Source organism: Pyrus communis, chromosome 4 (assembly GCF_041283825.1).
Source record: "Pyrus communis isolate YQ-2024b chromosome 4, ASM4128382v1, whole genome shotgun sequence".
Taxonomy (NCBI): Eukaryota; Viridiplantae; Streptophyta; class Magnoliopsida; order Rosales; family Rosaceae; genus Pyrus; species Pyrus communis.
In genome coordinates this window covers 21,594,025-21,610,081 of record NC_142568.1, presented here as the reverse complement: position 1 = coordinate 21,610,081, position 16,057 = coordinate 21,594,025, and the positions used below count along the sequence as shown (strand labels likewise).

The following is a 16,057-nucleotide window of genomic DNA, read 5'->3' as shown; positions in this document are numbered from 1 at the left end:
CTTTTGAGCTAGGACTAAAAAGATAGCGAAAACATATCGTCGAAATCATACCAAAGAATGTTGGGGCAACATACTTAAGGTCGAGAATGCAGAGGGGAGAGACAAAAAGATGTGCAATATTGATTGATATGCGGACTGGAGGGAGATTTACAGTTTTACTTGGCATGATGGTAAGGGAAGGGAAGGGAAGGGAAGTTTCAGTTAGACATTCTTTATATAGTATGTTGCATTAGGTTAACAAGCCTTTGCATAAACTCTGTGGCCCATTTTACTACCTGTAATAACTTCTAATAACCACACCCTGATATTCATCAGTTTTTTTCCCGTGGTATACATGTAGGTGTATGCTGTGGCGGAGCCAGGAATTTAAGACAATGGGGTCAAAAAATAGCTTTCAAAAATCGATCATACTTTTATTTATAATTGTCCAAGACGTGTTCTGATATTTGGAAACGTCGTATTACAACATCATTATTAATAGAATCATATACCTCTTTCTTAATGTACACAACCAAACTATCATTCAACCATTGATCACCCATCCTATTACGATGTGGATTCTTTACAATTTTCATCATTGAAAAAGCTCTTTCAATTGAAGCAGTTGCAACAGGTAAAATCAATACTAATTTCACTAGCAAGTACACCAAAGGATATTGTCTATCCTTCTTTGTCTCCACCAACTTTTGTGCAAGGCTATTAATTCCTTTCAACACAGAAAATTCATTATGCAAACGCATATCAAAAATATAACTCTTCAGTTCATCTTCAAGAAGTGTGAGCTCCATATCAGAAAAATCTTTTCGATAAAATTGAGCAAATCGAACTAACTTTTCAATGTCAAAAGCTGAGAATGAGTCATCTGGGCTTAAGCATGCAACACAAAGAAGCAACTATGTACTTGTCTCATTAAAACAACTGTTCAACTCTTGAAGTTGCTTATCAATAACATCAATAAAGAGATCAACACGGTAGTGATGAAGGTTTGTCAAATTTTCAGCTTTACGCCGTGACCTCCCTCGAGCTACAAAGATATCATTCATATAAGGAATATCAATATCATGCTTGCCACAAAAAGAAGAAACTTTATCAAGCCAAGCATCCCATCCATTATCCCTCATTGCTTGTAGTTGTTGTTTACATGCTTTGACTAAAGCCATAACACTCACTATATCGAGATCTTTCTTTTGCAATGCATGTGACAACACATTTGTGATTCCCAATATTTCTTTCATTAGAAAGAGACTAGAGACAAAATCAAAAGATTCAACAAAATATATGCTTCACCTCTTTGATCAAGACTTACACCATCATCTGCAATCATCTCAAGCACCTCAATTACAGAAGAGAACATGTTAATCAAGCTTACCAAAGTACCATAGTGTGAGCCCCAATGTGTATCACTTGCATGTTTAAGACTAGTTTCTTGGTTCAAGCCTTGCCCACTTGGAAGCTCAAAATTTTGAATAGCTTCCATAATTTTGGCTTGTTGTCTTTCTCTAACCATGTCTCGACGTTTACATGATGCTCCGAAAATAGTAACAACATTATTAACCAAGCAGAAAAAAGAGCCAATTTGAATATGATTTTTCGCCACGGCTACAAGAGCAAGTTGAAGTTGATGTGCAAAGTAATGAATATAAAATGCACTTTCATTTTCTTTCAAAATAAGTGTCTTAAGGCCATTAAACTCACCTTGCATATTGCTAGACCTATCATAACCTTGTCCACGCAATCTAGATATGCTTAATCCATTTATAGAGAAGAACTGATCAATTGCCTCTTTAAGTGAAAAATCAGTGGTATTAGGAACATGCTTTATGCCCACAAATCTTTCAACTACTTGTCCGTTGGTATTCACATAGCGAAGTACAACTGCCATTTGCTCCTTGACTAATATATCATGCAATTCTTCAACCAAAACAGAAAAGAAAGCATCATCACCAATATCAAACATGATAGCATTGGTTGTTTCACATGCTACTGCATACACAAGATCTTTTTGAATATCATGTGATGTTAACTTGAGATTTTCAGGAGCATTTCTAAACACCACATCTTTAACACCCTCATTATGATCTGCAAGAAACTTCAAAAGCTCAAGAAAATTACCCTTATTGCTTGAATCTTCACTTTCATCATGACCACGAAAAGCAAGACCTTGTCGCAATAAAAAGCGAATGCAATCAAATGATGCATTCAAACAAGTGCGATAATCAATACATGCTTGATCCGACTGCTTTGGACAATTGTTTGAATATGTTGATTTTGATTCATTAAATCTTCACAATGAAGTAAAGCTTGGTTGTGAGCACTATTAGGATCTCCAACATGAACTCGAAGTCGACATTTTTTTCTTTCTATTATGAAAACCTTTGCTAGTAAAATTGTCATTACCTACTTGGTTTGGAATCTCTAGCTTGAAGGGATAACAACTTAGACAAAAAAAAAAAAAAAGCATTTTTGGATATGCTATACTCCAACCTAGGAAAGTCATTGAACCATTTCGGATTGAAAAGGAGTTGTACTCCTGCAAATGATGTATATGAAAATTGATGGGTTCGAGGTTGAACCAATTCCCTTTGTAAATAAGCTCTTCGGATATGATCTCTAATATTTGGATCATATTCCGATATCCGAAGTCGAAGCCCAGGATTTCCTGGAAGATTTGCCAATATACTTTCTATGTTATTTTCATTTGAACCTTCAGGAATATCCATAGAGGGTGAGAGGTTATCTTCCATTGATTTTCTCTTAAAATACCTCTTCATAACTGTTTTAAATAATACCAAGAAAAGTCAACAACATAATATAAATTTGATCAAATTAACAACAATTGAGAAACAAGGTTCATAGAGGATGGAGGCCTAGTTGCAGTGGCAATAGAGCCAAGAAAACTCCCACCTCACCCAAGGTCAACTCCCCCCCACCCCTAAATTTAACTAATGACAAAAAAAATAAAGAAGCAGAGTTCCATACCAATACAAATACAAACCCCACAGATAAACCCCCCAAATAAACTTTCACAGAGCAATACAAACCCCACAATTTTTTTTTGCCAACACCCAGGGTCCCATACCTCCTTCCCCAATTCTTTTTGTCCACAAACCTTAAGATAAACCCCACAATTCAACTTTCATAGAGCAATACAAACCCCACAATTCATTTTGTTGACACGCAGGGTCCAGACCTCCTTCCCCAATTCTTTTTGTCTACAAACCTTGAGATAAACCCCACAATTTTTTTTTGCCGACACCCAGGGTCCCAGACCTCCTTCCTCTAGTAAGTTTCTCCTTTGGGTTCAGTTATAAATCCATTCAATTATGCAATTCAGATTTCATTTTACATGTGATTGAATTTGTTTTATTCCTTTATTTTCCATTTGATTGCCTTATCTTTTTCATGCTACAACTTCATCGTATGTTAAAATCTTATATTGTTATCATTCATTTTGATTTAGAATTACAATACAGGAATTAACATGATTGAATTGATTCAATTTTTCTTATGATGGTTTCAAATTTCCCACCCCTCTTTCACTCAGATTCTCCCCTCCCCAAATTTAACAACCCAAATAAATAAATAATGAAATTTCAGACAAGAGAAACTTACCAGAGGAAGGACGCCGAGCCGGAAGAGCGCAATCTGGAGAGCAAGAGAGATCGTTGGGTTCTGGTGTGGAGTTCTAGGAAAAGTTACTTTTCTGATAGCTTGAGAAATGGGTTCTGGAAAAAGTCACTTTTCTTATAACATGAGAAAGGAAGAGGGCAGGATAAAATTGAAAAGTTTATTAAAGGGGTCAAATATTTTTTTAAAGGGATTAAATTACAAATCTATTGGGGTCAAGGGAGCCCAATGCCCCCACATTAGCTCAGCTAGTGGGTGTATGCATATATGTGTTATTCATCAGTTGATTACATGAATTTTTGCTTATTTCTTTTATACAAGCAATAGCGGAAGGCGAAAGTCGAATTAAGGATCTCGGATCCATATGCTCTTAACTAATTAACTATCTTAATCTGCATGATCAAACGACTAATTTATCTCCTAAATCAACTCAGGTAGCAGATATGAGTGTAATCCAACTTCATACATGCAAGGCCGGCTATGAGTGTAACATCCCACATCGCCCAGGGGAGTGATCCTTAAATGTATATTCTCATCTCTACCTAGCACGAGGCCTTTTGGGAGCTCACTGCTTCGGGTTCCGTAGGAACTCCGAAGTTAAGCGAGAAGGAGGCTAGAGCAATCCCATGATGGGTGACCCACTGGGAAGTTGCTCGTGAGTTCCCAAAAACAAAACCGTGAGGGAATGGTAAGCCCAAAGCGGACAATATCGTGCTACGGTGGTGGAGCGGGCCCGGGAAGTGATCCACCCCGGGCCGGGATGTGACAATTTGGCATCAGAGTCTAACCCTGGCCGTGGTGTGCCGACGAGGACGTCGGGCCCCTAAGGGGGGTGGATTGTAACATCCCACATCCCCTAGGGGAATGATCCTTAAATGTATATTCTCATCTCTACCTAGCACGAGGCCTTTTGGGAGCTCACTGGCTTCGGGTTCTATCGGAACTCCGAAGTTAAGCGAGAAGGGGGTTAGAGCAATCCCATGATGGGTGACCCACTGGGAAGTTGCTAGTAAGTTCCCAAAAACAAAACCGTGAGGGAATGGTAAGCCCAAAGCGAACAATATCGTGCTACGGTGGTAGAGCGGGTCCGGAAAGTGGTCCCGTCCGGATCGAGATGTGACAATGAGGGTAGCCGAATTGATGATAGGGAATGCATGGGAACTAAAACAACGAAAAAAAACTAAAACTAAAACCTAAAAAACCTATTATCTATTGTACTTCATTATTTAACCATCTTACATATAAGCATGATATGGAATAGTTCCTCGATTGATGAAGAGATTTTTCTAAAAAACAACAATATGGTATTGCGCAGTCAAGAAAGATTGGAGCCTCTGAAACCATAAAATTGGAAAATCCTAAGGAGAAAAAAAAAGAGTAAAATTAATTTGCTTTTGCTTATTCATCATGACATGTTTTGACCAAAAAAAAATTCACTATGACATGTGAATTATTGCAGACCAACCACTCATCTTTTGGTATATCTTACTCATGTAGTGTTATTATTTTATTTTAATTGTAGTATGTTTGTATTATTTTTATATTCATACTAAAAGACCAGGGTGTGGTCCTGGGGCCACTGAAGATCGGGAAAAAATGACTAAGAAAGTTCTTCGGGGACTTGGCAGATGGTAGTTTGGCACAGGACCCAAAGAGTCCCCACGAAGTGTTTGAAGAAATGTTCGCTCGGCAACATACGTCGACTACACTAGGCAATACACATTGACAACATTCTGTAATACGTGTCGAAGGAATTTGATGTGACTCATTCATCATCTAGACTTTTATTTATAAATACGCAATATGACTCGACAAATAACTACATGCTTACTAAGTACAACAAAATACCTTACTTTAAGAAGTGAAAATATTTCCCACCTTGTTGCACTTTTTCCGTTTTAAAAAAAAAAAAAAAAAACTTCAATTTTTTTTTCTGTAAAACCCTCGGAAGTTAAAATCATGAATTACTAGGTATGAAATGATACACCATGCGACACTTATTTTGCAACTGAATTTCTCCCAACAACCAATCATAAATAACCAAGCACGTACCATGATGATTGTTGTTTCTACAAGCTTTGATATTTGTGCAATGCGTGTACAAACACTCTCACGTACAACATATTCCTTCACGTCCTCTTTTCCCTCTCTCATGTTTAAAGCATTGCTTGCAATTTAAGGTTCGTTCATCAATATATATGGCAGGGCAGCACTACTGCATGTCTTTCTTTCTTGTCCCCTTTCCTCACTTCAATTCCCAACCCTCCAAAGCCCCACAAAAATCAAAACGAAACTCTTCGTGAACTCTTTCACATCTCATAATTTAATATTAACTTTTATGTTAAAATTATAAAATATTAAGTTAAAAATATAAAATAACATAGAGTACTTGAATAGTCCAACTTTTTAAGACTCTACTTAACATTTCTCAAAATCTTAAGATTACATAAAGCACATAAAAAAGAGAAGATAAAAAAACCAGAGTCCCCCACTTTTTTAGGCAGAGTGCAAGTACTACCCTTTGCTTACGGTCCCTTCTTTTTGACTGCCAAATTTACAAAACCTTACGCCATCTTTCTGTCAAAACTGGTCAGTCTCAGACGTGTGTGTTTGCTTCAACCTGTATAGTGTTTAAGTTAGAATAGTGTGGTCAAAGGAAGAGAGGAGGACTTGGAAAGTAATTTGAATGGCGTGGTGAAGACTTTAAACTGTGAGTTAGCTCTTCAACAAACGACAAAATGGGACTAATGTAGTTTACTTCTCATAAACAGTTATTGTCCAAAAATCATGCATATGACACAATTTTTTGATTGGCGTTGCAAATAGCAGAAATTGGATCCTCTCCGAGGTAAATTCTCAAGATCCTCCTGATCCAATAACACGAGCCGTTGGATTTTGGAGAGGAGGTAAATTCTCGAGATCCTCCTGATCCAATAACACGAGCCGTTGGATCAAAATCCAACGGCTACAAACAGAGGGTCATTTTAAAAATTATAATAATTATAGTCGTTCGATCAAAATCTAACGATCCGTGTTAGTGGGTCAGAAGGATTCTGAAGCTTTGCCCCTGAGAGGATCCAATTCCGCAGAAATGATCACCTCTGCACCTAGGTTGTATGAAGGGAGTTTTATTTTGTCCTTATCATTAAAACTCAAAGTTTTCAAATCATTTTCATTAGTTTTTATTTGTATAAAAGTTTTGTGGGCCACGACGTGACCTCACCGTATTGACATTATAATAATGAGATACTATTTAAATATTATTAATATGGTCAAAATACATTGTCAATACTATATCTACCTGAGTCATACGCAAATCATGCGCACAAACCCACAAATTCAAGTGCGCGGATGAGCAAACCTCTTGCAAATAGTAGCACTAGAGACATTAATTCATTACATTGATTTTTAATATTTTATTGATAGGACAATGTTTCATTCGTTTTCTATTTAGATTGATTCACTATGGATATTATTCACGTAGAAGTTGTCACTTCACTTAGTTTAACCAAAAATCAGTATAATAAGTTGAGTCTAGTTTAAATTGTAATTTTGATGTGCCAATAAGCTCCTACATTCTAGGAAATAAAGCTTTTAAGAACCCTTCAACAATACTAGCTAAATTTTTGATATTATATTCAGCCGAATAACTCAAAAGTTATTTTGACTAGCCATCACTGCCCACATTACTGGCTATTTTACCTTAAGCTAAAATATTTTAAAATTATTATTTTCTAAACCTAACAATCCAAGCTCTTTTTCTTCTCTTGAAGCCCATAAACAATGCAATTTTATATTTATTAATGTTTAATTAGCAAAAATTTAACTTTGTCTCCTCGTAGCTAAATTTAGCTAGTTACAGTACACAAAGTAAAATAGCTAGTCATTTAGCTAGCATGTTGGAGCTTACTTTTTCTGCATTTTTTGTTAAATTGAGTAACCAAAAAGCCTCATCATTTAGCTAGATTGTTGAAGCTGCTTACTTGACAAGCATCTTGAGCCAAGAATCTTTAGTATATATATGACGCATGGTTCACAGTTCACAAGAAAATTGTTCTCCACTTAAAAATTACATTTACCTACTAGAGATTTCTTGTTCTCAAGCTGTGGTTTCGTCATGATATCCTCTTTTTCTTTCCTTTTGGGCGCAGTCACCCGGTGATGGTATCCGTTCTTACGTGACTTGCATCTTAAAAGTAAATGTTAAAACAAGTTCTTTTTAGCTAAACAAAACAAGAAAAAGGCTAATTGTGCTGATTGAAGCAGAAATGTATACAAGCTAGCGTTACAGGGAACTTAAAGAAAAAATTTAGCGCTTGAAATGGATTCAACCGCCCATAAAATTGACAGCACCGCACGCCTCATCTGTGTCTTGTACATGCAGAATTCAGTGTCTTCGTGATCATGGTCACCGTCCCATATTTGACATCCTCATGCTCTGCGAGGGAGGGAGGGAGGGAGATCTACAAAAAAACCAAAACATATATGAATCAGAGTCACAGCAAATATGTCAAAGAAACAAATGAAACGAAACATGTCGCGTGGCAGTGGAAATCCAAGACCAAAAAGAAGAGAGTGCGAAGGGAAGATAATCGAAAGTTGTACGTTTACTTTCCTTAACTTTACTATCATACATACGTACAGCGTTCACATGGCTGGTCTGGTTGGGCGAGCTGAGCATGCAGAAATGAGTGAGGAAGAAAGAGAGGTGAGAAACTTGTGTTGGAGAAGGGGAGCACGTGCAAAGCTTTGTTAAAGCTTAAGCTAAGCTCCCATGGAGGAGTGCTTGAGCTAGAATTTGCACGTGCCCTGCTTCTCCAACAGAAGCTACTCACCCATGCACGATTACCCGCCGTAACTCCCAAAGACCCCCATAACCCTATCTACTCTTTACCCATTTGGTTTTGATTCAACCAAAAGAGTGAATCAAAATGCTGAGGGAGCCCATGCATTTATAAATAAATTTCTCTAGGAGAGAGAAAGACTCGAACAGAAATAGAGTAAAGACGTTGAGTCTTGGAGTGTCCATTCTTTAAATACCTCATTTGAATTCACAAGTAAAAGCAATGGATCGAAGTTTTGAATAATAAAAGGATTTCAACTGGTTTTTTTTTTATTATTCAAAACAATATTTACTACTCTACGCTACATTACAATTATAAAAGAGAATTTGAAAACAGTGATTTAGAAAAGAACGCTTTATTCATCCCGAGCAATAATGCATCACTTGCAGCCACTTGAACTATTTAAAAAGAAGAAAAAGACTTGAAGGTGTTTAATGTACATATTTACTCAAAAACAGTGGACTCACACGTAGACATAGCTTCCTCCCCTCCCTCACTAAAGTAACACACAATAAATGAGGATTCTATCTCCTCTCTTTTTCCCTCTTCTCCCTCCTCTCTCTCATCTCAGTTTTTTTTTTTTTTCTTTTTCCTCTCTCTACAAAGATAAAATTTTGAGTGTTCAGATAGAAAGAGAAGAAACAGGAGAGGGGAAAAAAAAAGGATAATCCTTATCCACACACTATTTACGGAAGTAGGTTTTCTTACAGAAATGCACTCTTTCCGGATCCTTTCCTCCTGATCTATCAAGTTTGTGAATTCGAGCCATTGAAATTTGATCTAACTGCTAAAGTCATTATAATTTTTAAAATGAGCCTCTATTGTAACCGTTAGATCAAATTTCAATGATCTGAATCCTCAGATTTGGTGGATTAAGAGGAAGGAAGGATCCCTTTCCTTTTCTCACAACTTAATGAACAGAAGTTTGATGGCATGGCATTATAATAGATTTGACCCTGCGAATGATACTGTGAGTTTTAACTAAACACTTCCAGTACTGTTCAATTTTAACAAAAAATACATTTTTACTCTAAAAAGCCACTCTTGGTATTATTCACTTACAACACATTTTTGTGCTTTTGATTAAAACTCAAAGTTTTCAGACTATTTTCTTTAGTTTTCCTTATGATATTGGCTCAATGGGAAAAGGATCCTTGAAAATCCGAAGGATCCCATGATCGAGATTGTTCATCGTCCATCGTGCAATCAGTTTTTATTAGGTACTACTTATATTTAATTTTAAATTTTAAAATGATATTTGACCGCACGATGTACGATAAACAATCCCGATCACATGATCTTTAGGATTCTCATGAGAAGGATCCGAGTTCAATGAATCTTATTCTTGCCCTTTTCATGATTACCTGTTTGATCAAGTCACCTTGAGATATTTTCAGTGAACAATAAACGTCATTTTGTGGAGGTACGTACATCCTGCCGCCAATTTGCGAAATAGAGGTCCCTCCAACTAGAAAATCTTGAGTAAAATCGTCGGAATATGGTAATTGAAAACTCTCTCTCATAATTAAGCAGGTCTTCATGTATTAAAGTCCCACTCGAACTCAAAATAGTTTTGTCTGCAATGCATGCATGGGTTTCACTTGGTTGCGAGATTGCCATGCGGATGATGTGAGCAAGCACCTTACTTAACACGTACACCTCCCCAAACGCTTTGTAATTAATTTGTGTGTACTTCTTTTTATTTTCCTTCAAAACCTTTGTTTGATGATTATAAATTTGGGTGCTTTTTGTTTGTGTAAATTCATCTTCAGATTATCTTCTTGATCATTGGAATATTGTATCCAATTAACACTTTTGTATTGTTTGAAATTATAAATAAAATATCAAATATCGTTACGTGTCATAAATTTTGGATGCTTCTTCAGTGCCACGATCCAGTTCTGTGTACCAAAAAGATGTAAAATTTGCCCGAATTTTCACATGTTTGCAGATAATCTTCCCGGTACCATACTTGATGACATATTTGACCAAGCAATGGCCATGAATCCATGATTAGGATGAAGAGTGAAAGCTGGGTGAAAATGGTACACTGCATATCTGCATGGCAAGACAAGGAGGATAGTGAGTGAATGACAAGATGACACTGGCTGTTGAGGGTTTGCGTGTTGGGAGCAAAAGCGTTTGATTCTTGTGTTGGTTCTGGGGAGAGCAGGGTGAGTCCCTAGGTGGATATGATTACCCTGTCTCTGCTAGGAGTAGCCCTCTTCGAACGGACCTAGCTTCTTTGCCCTTCCAGTTTCTGTATATTTCTATCTTTTTTTATTTTGTGCGATCATGCTTAAGTCACGTTAAAATTTTATATTAATTTTTTATAGAGATAATAAGACAAAAAATAATAGTGATATAGAATGTTTGACGTGACTTAACCGTGACTGTACAAATAGAAAGAGATGAAAATGTATAGGAATTGGGAGGGCAGAGAAGCCAGGTCCTTTTCGAAATTCTCTTCTTTCTTTCTTTTTTTTTCCTTCATCTTCTCTTTTTTTAATTTCAACGATTATGATTTCATCTTTATAAAGAGAGTAAGAAAAAAAAGAAAAAAAAAACTGTAAAAGGAGGGAAGGGAGGGGAGAGAGGAGAGAGGAGGGGAGAGAATTCACCTTTCCCCTCCTCTCAAAGACTTCGAAAAATCCTTATATAAGCTTATAATGCTATGAGCTCATTTAAAAGAACTTTGAAATGACTAAAAATGTCATTTAAACTAAGGTTTTAAAATACGCTAGACGCTTGTTGGGGGGGTGGATTGGGGCCTAACTCCTAGGAGGCTAGACGAGGCCTAAACGGACACCTAAGCGGATTATACGGATTTAAGTAAATCTATTATATTTCATGTAAATAAATATCAATTTATACATAATATATATATATATAATTTCATGATAAACTACAAAATAGAATGACATATATATTATGAAGTATTAGAACATAATGAAAATATGGGAACAAGCATATAATGTGTGTTCATTTTAGAGTTCAATAAGTTTCTTAAAATTTATTGAAAAAATTAAAATGCAAAATGAAAGTTATCTATTACCTATCTAAGTAAGTTGTAATCTAGGTGGGTGCTTAGGCGGGTCTGGTCAGGTTAAGTGGGTGCCTAGGTGGTCTAAGTATCATTTCTTAATTTTCAAACGTATAAGCATTAATCGGGACGATTGGCCACCGCCTAACGCCTGGACAATTTTTTTTTTAAAACAATGCTTTAAACTAATTATTGTAAAATTAAAAACGAATAAAAATAAATAAATAAAAAAAAACTTAATGTACTGAGGCAAAACAACCGAAGACTTCACAACACCCCACTCCTAAAAGAGCAACAAATACGTGCTTAGGAATTTTAACCAAAAACTTTTTGGTATTATTTACTTTAACAAAAAAATATATTTTTACATTAAAAAGTTAATCCTGATACTATTTACTTTAACGAAAAATCACATTTTTACACTAAAAGGTCAATCCTGGTATTATTCACTTTATCCTTTATTTTGTCTTTATTGTTAAAACTCAAAGTTTTCAAATCTTTTTCATTAGTTAACCTCTTTCCTCCTACCCCCACCCACCACCACCACAAATTTTTTTTATTTCCCTGTGATCTTCTGCTAGCCAATCGCTCTCACATTTCGAATTTTCAATGCACTCTCCATTTATAAACAGATCATTATAAATCAAGTAATTTTTTTTAAATACATTAATATTTTTACATTAGGAGGAATGGGAGTTCAGCTAAGTTAGATAGCTGATAATGAACTCCTAATTAAGCTCTTAGCATCAACTTTCTGTTATGTTTAGGGATACAATTTGACGTGTAATCTTCATGACTTTCTTTTCATTTTTAGTTATTTCACCTCCAAGTTTACATTTCAATTTTTATTATCATACTTCTGAAAACACAAAATGTATGTGAAAGAAAGATTATGCATGTCATGTGTTTTATACCTTGATAAAACAATGAACTGCTTGCATTGTTCGAATTGATATGTTACGGTAACTAAATTTAAATTCTCAATGATTGTTTGCAAAAAACGATCGAGTATCTTCGTTCTCGGAAAGGAGAGGTAATAAAGTCTCAGAGGCGAGTGGTATAACACCATTTCTTTGTTATAAAATTATAACTAACACTTTCAAAAACATGCCCAAACTTCTTGTGAAACTATTAAAGTGACGGGCAAAAGATCCACACTTCCAATAATGTTGATATTGTTTCCATTCCTGACATGAGATCCAATTAGTAGGTTATGTAGATGCAAATTTATGCCTTCTTATTTTTGGACAAAATTGCACCTACAAAACAATTAACATCTTTGGTCAAGACCAAGAGCCTCACGTGCCTACGAAAAACCTCCGATGCCAAAGTTAGAATTTTGAGGGAAAAGTGTTTGGAGAATTTAGAGAATTTTGCAAAATAGTTGGAATTGAGTTTTGAAGAAAATGAGGTGGTATTTATAGGGGTATGGCCAGCCCCTTTGGGAGGATGGGGACTTGCCGCTTGGATAGTTTTTTGGGTGTGATGCATAATTTGTTAGCTAATTAATAAATTAATTGAGTAATAAATCAATTAATTAGCTAATAAATATAATTTGAAAGTAATGATTTAAGGGTATAAGAAGATTTGATGAGGATTGATGAAATAGGTTTTGAATGATTACATATTTTGAGCATTGTTGACCTTGATTGAGTCATGAATGTGTGCATAAGAGTTCCGGTATTCCTCGAAGGTAATTTTGTCATTTTAACCCTATAATCCACGTGTCGCCTCCTTATTTTTCTTGATTATTTTTTACTTCACATGTTACACTTACAATCTGTCACAAAATATCGGTATTAATTAAAATAAATTTAAAATATTTAAATTCTTATTTTCTCATATCTACGATATGAGCTTCTCACCTGAAAAAAAGAAAAGCCCAAACTCAAATATCCCGGTAAAAAATGGCCCAACAGCCTTTGCCTTAATTTTCTCGGTTTGTAATTTCTCTTGCCATCAGAAAACAGAAAACAAAGAAAGAAAAGGCGTACTAAACCTCAACTGCTTCGTTTTGGCCGATCAAACCGTTTTCGAAAGTGCTGAACTTTGAGCACTTCAGTGGGTTCTGAATCTATCGCTTCAAGCTTCCTTTGCGAGACATCCGATTTGGTAAGCCATTCTTAGACTTACTTCTCTCTTGATCTTATTTTCGGAACTTAAATCTCTCAAACGGGCAGTCAAGGTTCTGTTTGGTTCCCCAGAAAATCCAGGAAATATTGAAAATCGAAATCTATATATTTCTTACCTTCAGTCTATTCAACCCAACTCTCATTTTGTGCCAATTGTGATCGGAGAAATTGGTTTTTTCTTGGTTAAATTTCAATACCCATTTCATTTTGCATTTTATTTTAAATTCCTGGTTATTAAACAGAGATTAATATAATGTAAAGTTTCGTTTTTCGTTTACTAGGTATTGCATTAGGAAGAACCCATGTCGTGAAATCGATTACTTTAAGCGCATTTGTTCTAAGTTTGGAGGTTAAGAAGTTGCACACCAATTGTTTGATAGAAGTTGCGAATGAAAAACCCAAAGAACCAAACATTGAGCAATCAATTTCAATCTCTCCCTTCGAGCTTTTATGTCTCTTCCTTTGATCTGATACATGCCACGATGTGGTTTGAATCCTATACAATCATAGGGGTTCACATACTTTGTGTAGGTGTAGGTACCATAGAGGCATAGGGATAGAGAGTATATTCAGGTTGGAAAGTTTGAACCGAAGATCTTTTGGGAATTTTGGTTTGATTTACCGAATTGTAGAGCCCGTGGAAATTGAGGAATTCCCTTCAATCGCTACCTAAATTAGTAGCTTTGGTTTGTTTTTTGATGTTTTGCTGCATTATAGGAGTTATGTATGATGGTAATACTGCACTGTTTCTTCATTCTTCTACTTCTAGTACTAGTCTAGTTCTAAATAAATCTGGTGTTTTTCTTCGTGTTTCATTTTTCGAGTGCCTAATCGTGGTCCATAGATAGTCAAAATTTCCAGTTTAACATTTTTGATTGAAGTTCTGACTTATTTGCAAACAGAGATGGGTATTCCTCCGGTCAGGCCACCAAGTATCGCAAAGTATCTGAAGCCGTATCTTCTGAAAATGCACTTTACAAACAAATACGTAAGTGCCCAGGTGATCCACACACCTACTGCCACTGTAGCCTCTTCTGCAAGCTCCCAGGAAAAGGCCTTGAGAGAAAGCATGGAGATACAGCGGGACGTTGCTGCTGCTGCAAAGATAGGAAAGATATTGGGGGAGCGCTTGCTGCTCAAAAACATTCCCGCTGTATCTGTCCACTTGAAGAAAGAACAGAAATATCATGGTAAGGTTAAAGCTGTCATCGACAGTGTGGTCGAAGCAGGTGTCAAACTACTCTGATGAATCATTCGAGTTTGCTTACATTACGGTAGTCAGTATCATGTCTTAATCCTGGATGGATTGCGAGGGAATATAAACTGGAGGATTGTGTAGTAGGATCAGTCTTTTGATTGCTATGCTATTGTGATGATGAACACTAGTGGAACTTTTGATTCTCGATGTAATGTTCCCGTTGGATGTTGATTTTGATTTCGATAACATTATTCATCCGAATACACCTTATAAATTGTGATCACGAGAGTCATTATATCATCGGCTTGGTTTAGGGCGTATTCGGGGTTGAAAGAGTTTTCGAGAAGCAGAAAGCGATTCTGGTGTGTGACATAAATAACTAAAAGTGCTTATGTAATGGAGAAGCACTAATAGAAGATAAAGCGTTTATGAGCAAAAGTGTAACTTATAGGATGTTTTATGGTTCTGAATTCTGATTGAAGAAAACTAACATGGATGAAGAGATTGAACGGATTGAATTTGATGGAGTGCGCATATGCCCGGGCCATGTTGCGAAACCAGATCCAAATCCAAGTGGTAGGCCTAGAAGCTAGTGAGCGCACTCAGCAAACAAACCAAGTCCACTTGGATGGAGTGCGCAAACTGGCTCGGTAGCAATATTTCAAACTTATCACAAGTTAGCATATGTTTTAACTTACTTACGTGACATCTCGTGATTGGTTTATCTGATATCATCATCTTACCGTCCAAGTTGGATGTACTCTAACGAAACATGAGCAAGACTTCAAATGTTAAGGTGAATGCTCTTGTTAGATCATCTCTAATGGAGAACACAAATGAAGTCAAACTTATTTTGATGAACCATGCACACAAAACATACTCCGATAAAATAGTTACGAGAGTTGACATTAAACTGTGAGATGATACTAACTAAGTTCATACCGAGTCAAGTTTTGAGAGACTATCCTTAATATTTCTCATTAATATATAAAAAGAAAAACGAACGAAAAGTTCTCAAAAACTTTAGTTTTAATAAAAAATGATAAATAAAGATGTAAGTAAATAGTACCATGAAAGGTAAAAATGTCATTTTTCATTAAAAGTGAACAATATCAGAAGTATTTCGTTAAAACTTTTTAAAAATAAATCTGGATAAAGTTGAGGGCAATCTAGTATCTTCACTCTCACTTACTCATGCGAGATAGCCGCCCTT

General features: G+C 36.0%; 1 protein-coding gene and 1 non-coding gene across 2 annotated transcripts; one reads left to right on the top strand and one right to left on the bottom strand.

Annotated features, from left to right (window-relative positions):
• Positions 1-417: 417 nt before the first annotated feature.
• On the bottom strand, positions 418-3,771 carry LOC137722157 (uncharacterized). Its single transcript, XR_015961836.1, has one exon. It is a non-coding gene; the product is annotated as an uncharacterized LOC137722157 (transcript).
• A 9,713-nt stretch (positions 3,772-13,484) lies between these two features.
• Positions 13,485-15,127, top strand: LOC137723493 (uncharacterized). Its single transcript, XM_068462685.2, has 2 exons — positions 13,485-13,626; positions 14,549-15,127. Exon 2 carries the CDS (start codon positions 14,551-14,553, stop codon positions 14,890-14,892), a length of 342 nt encoding a protein of 113 aa, XP_068318786.1. The 5' UTR covers positions 13,485-13,626; positions 14,549-14,550; the 3' UTR covers positions 14,893-15,127.
• Positions 15,128-16,057: the final 930 nt, after the last annotated feature.

Excerpts from the sequence above, each read along its gene's own strand:
- LOC137723493 (XM_068462685.2), top strand. The coding sequence starts at position 14,551 with ATGGGTATTCCTCCGGTCAGGCCACCAAGTATCGCAAAGTATCTGAAG.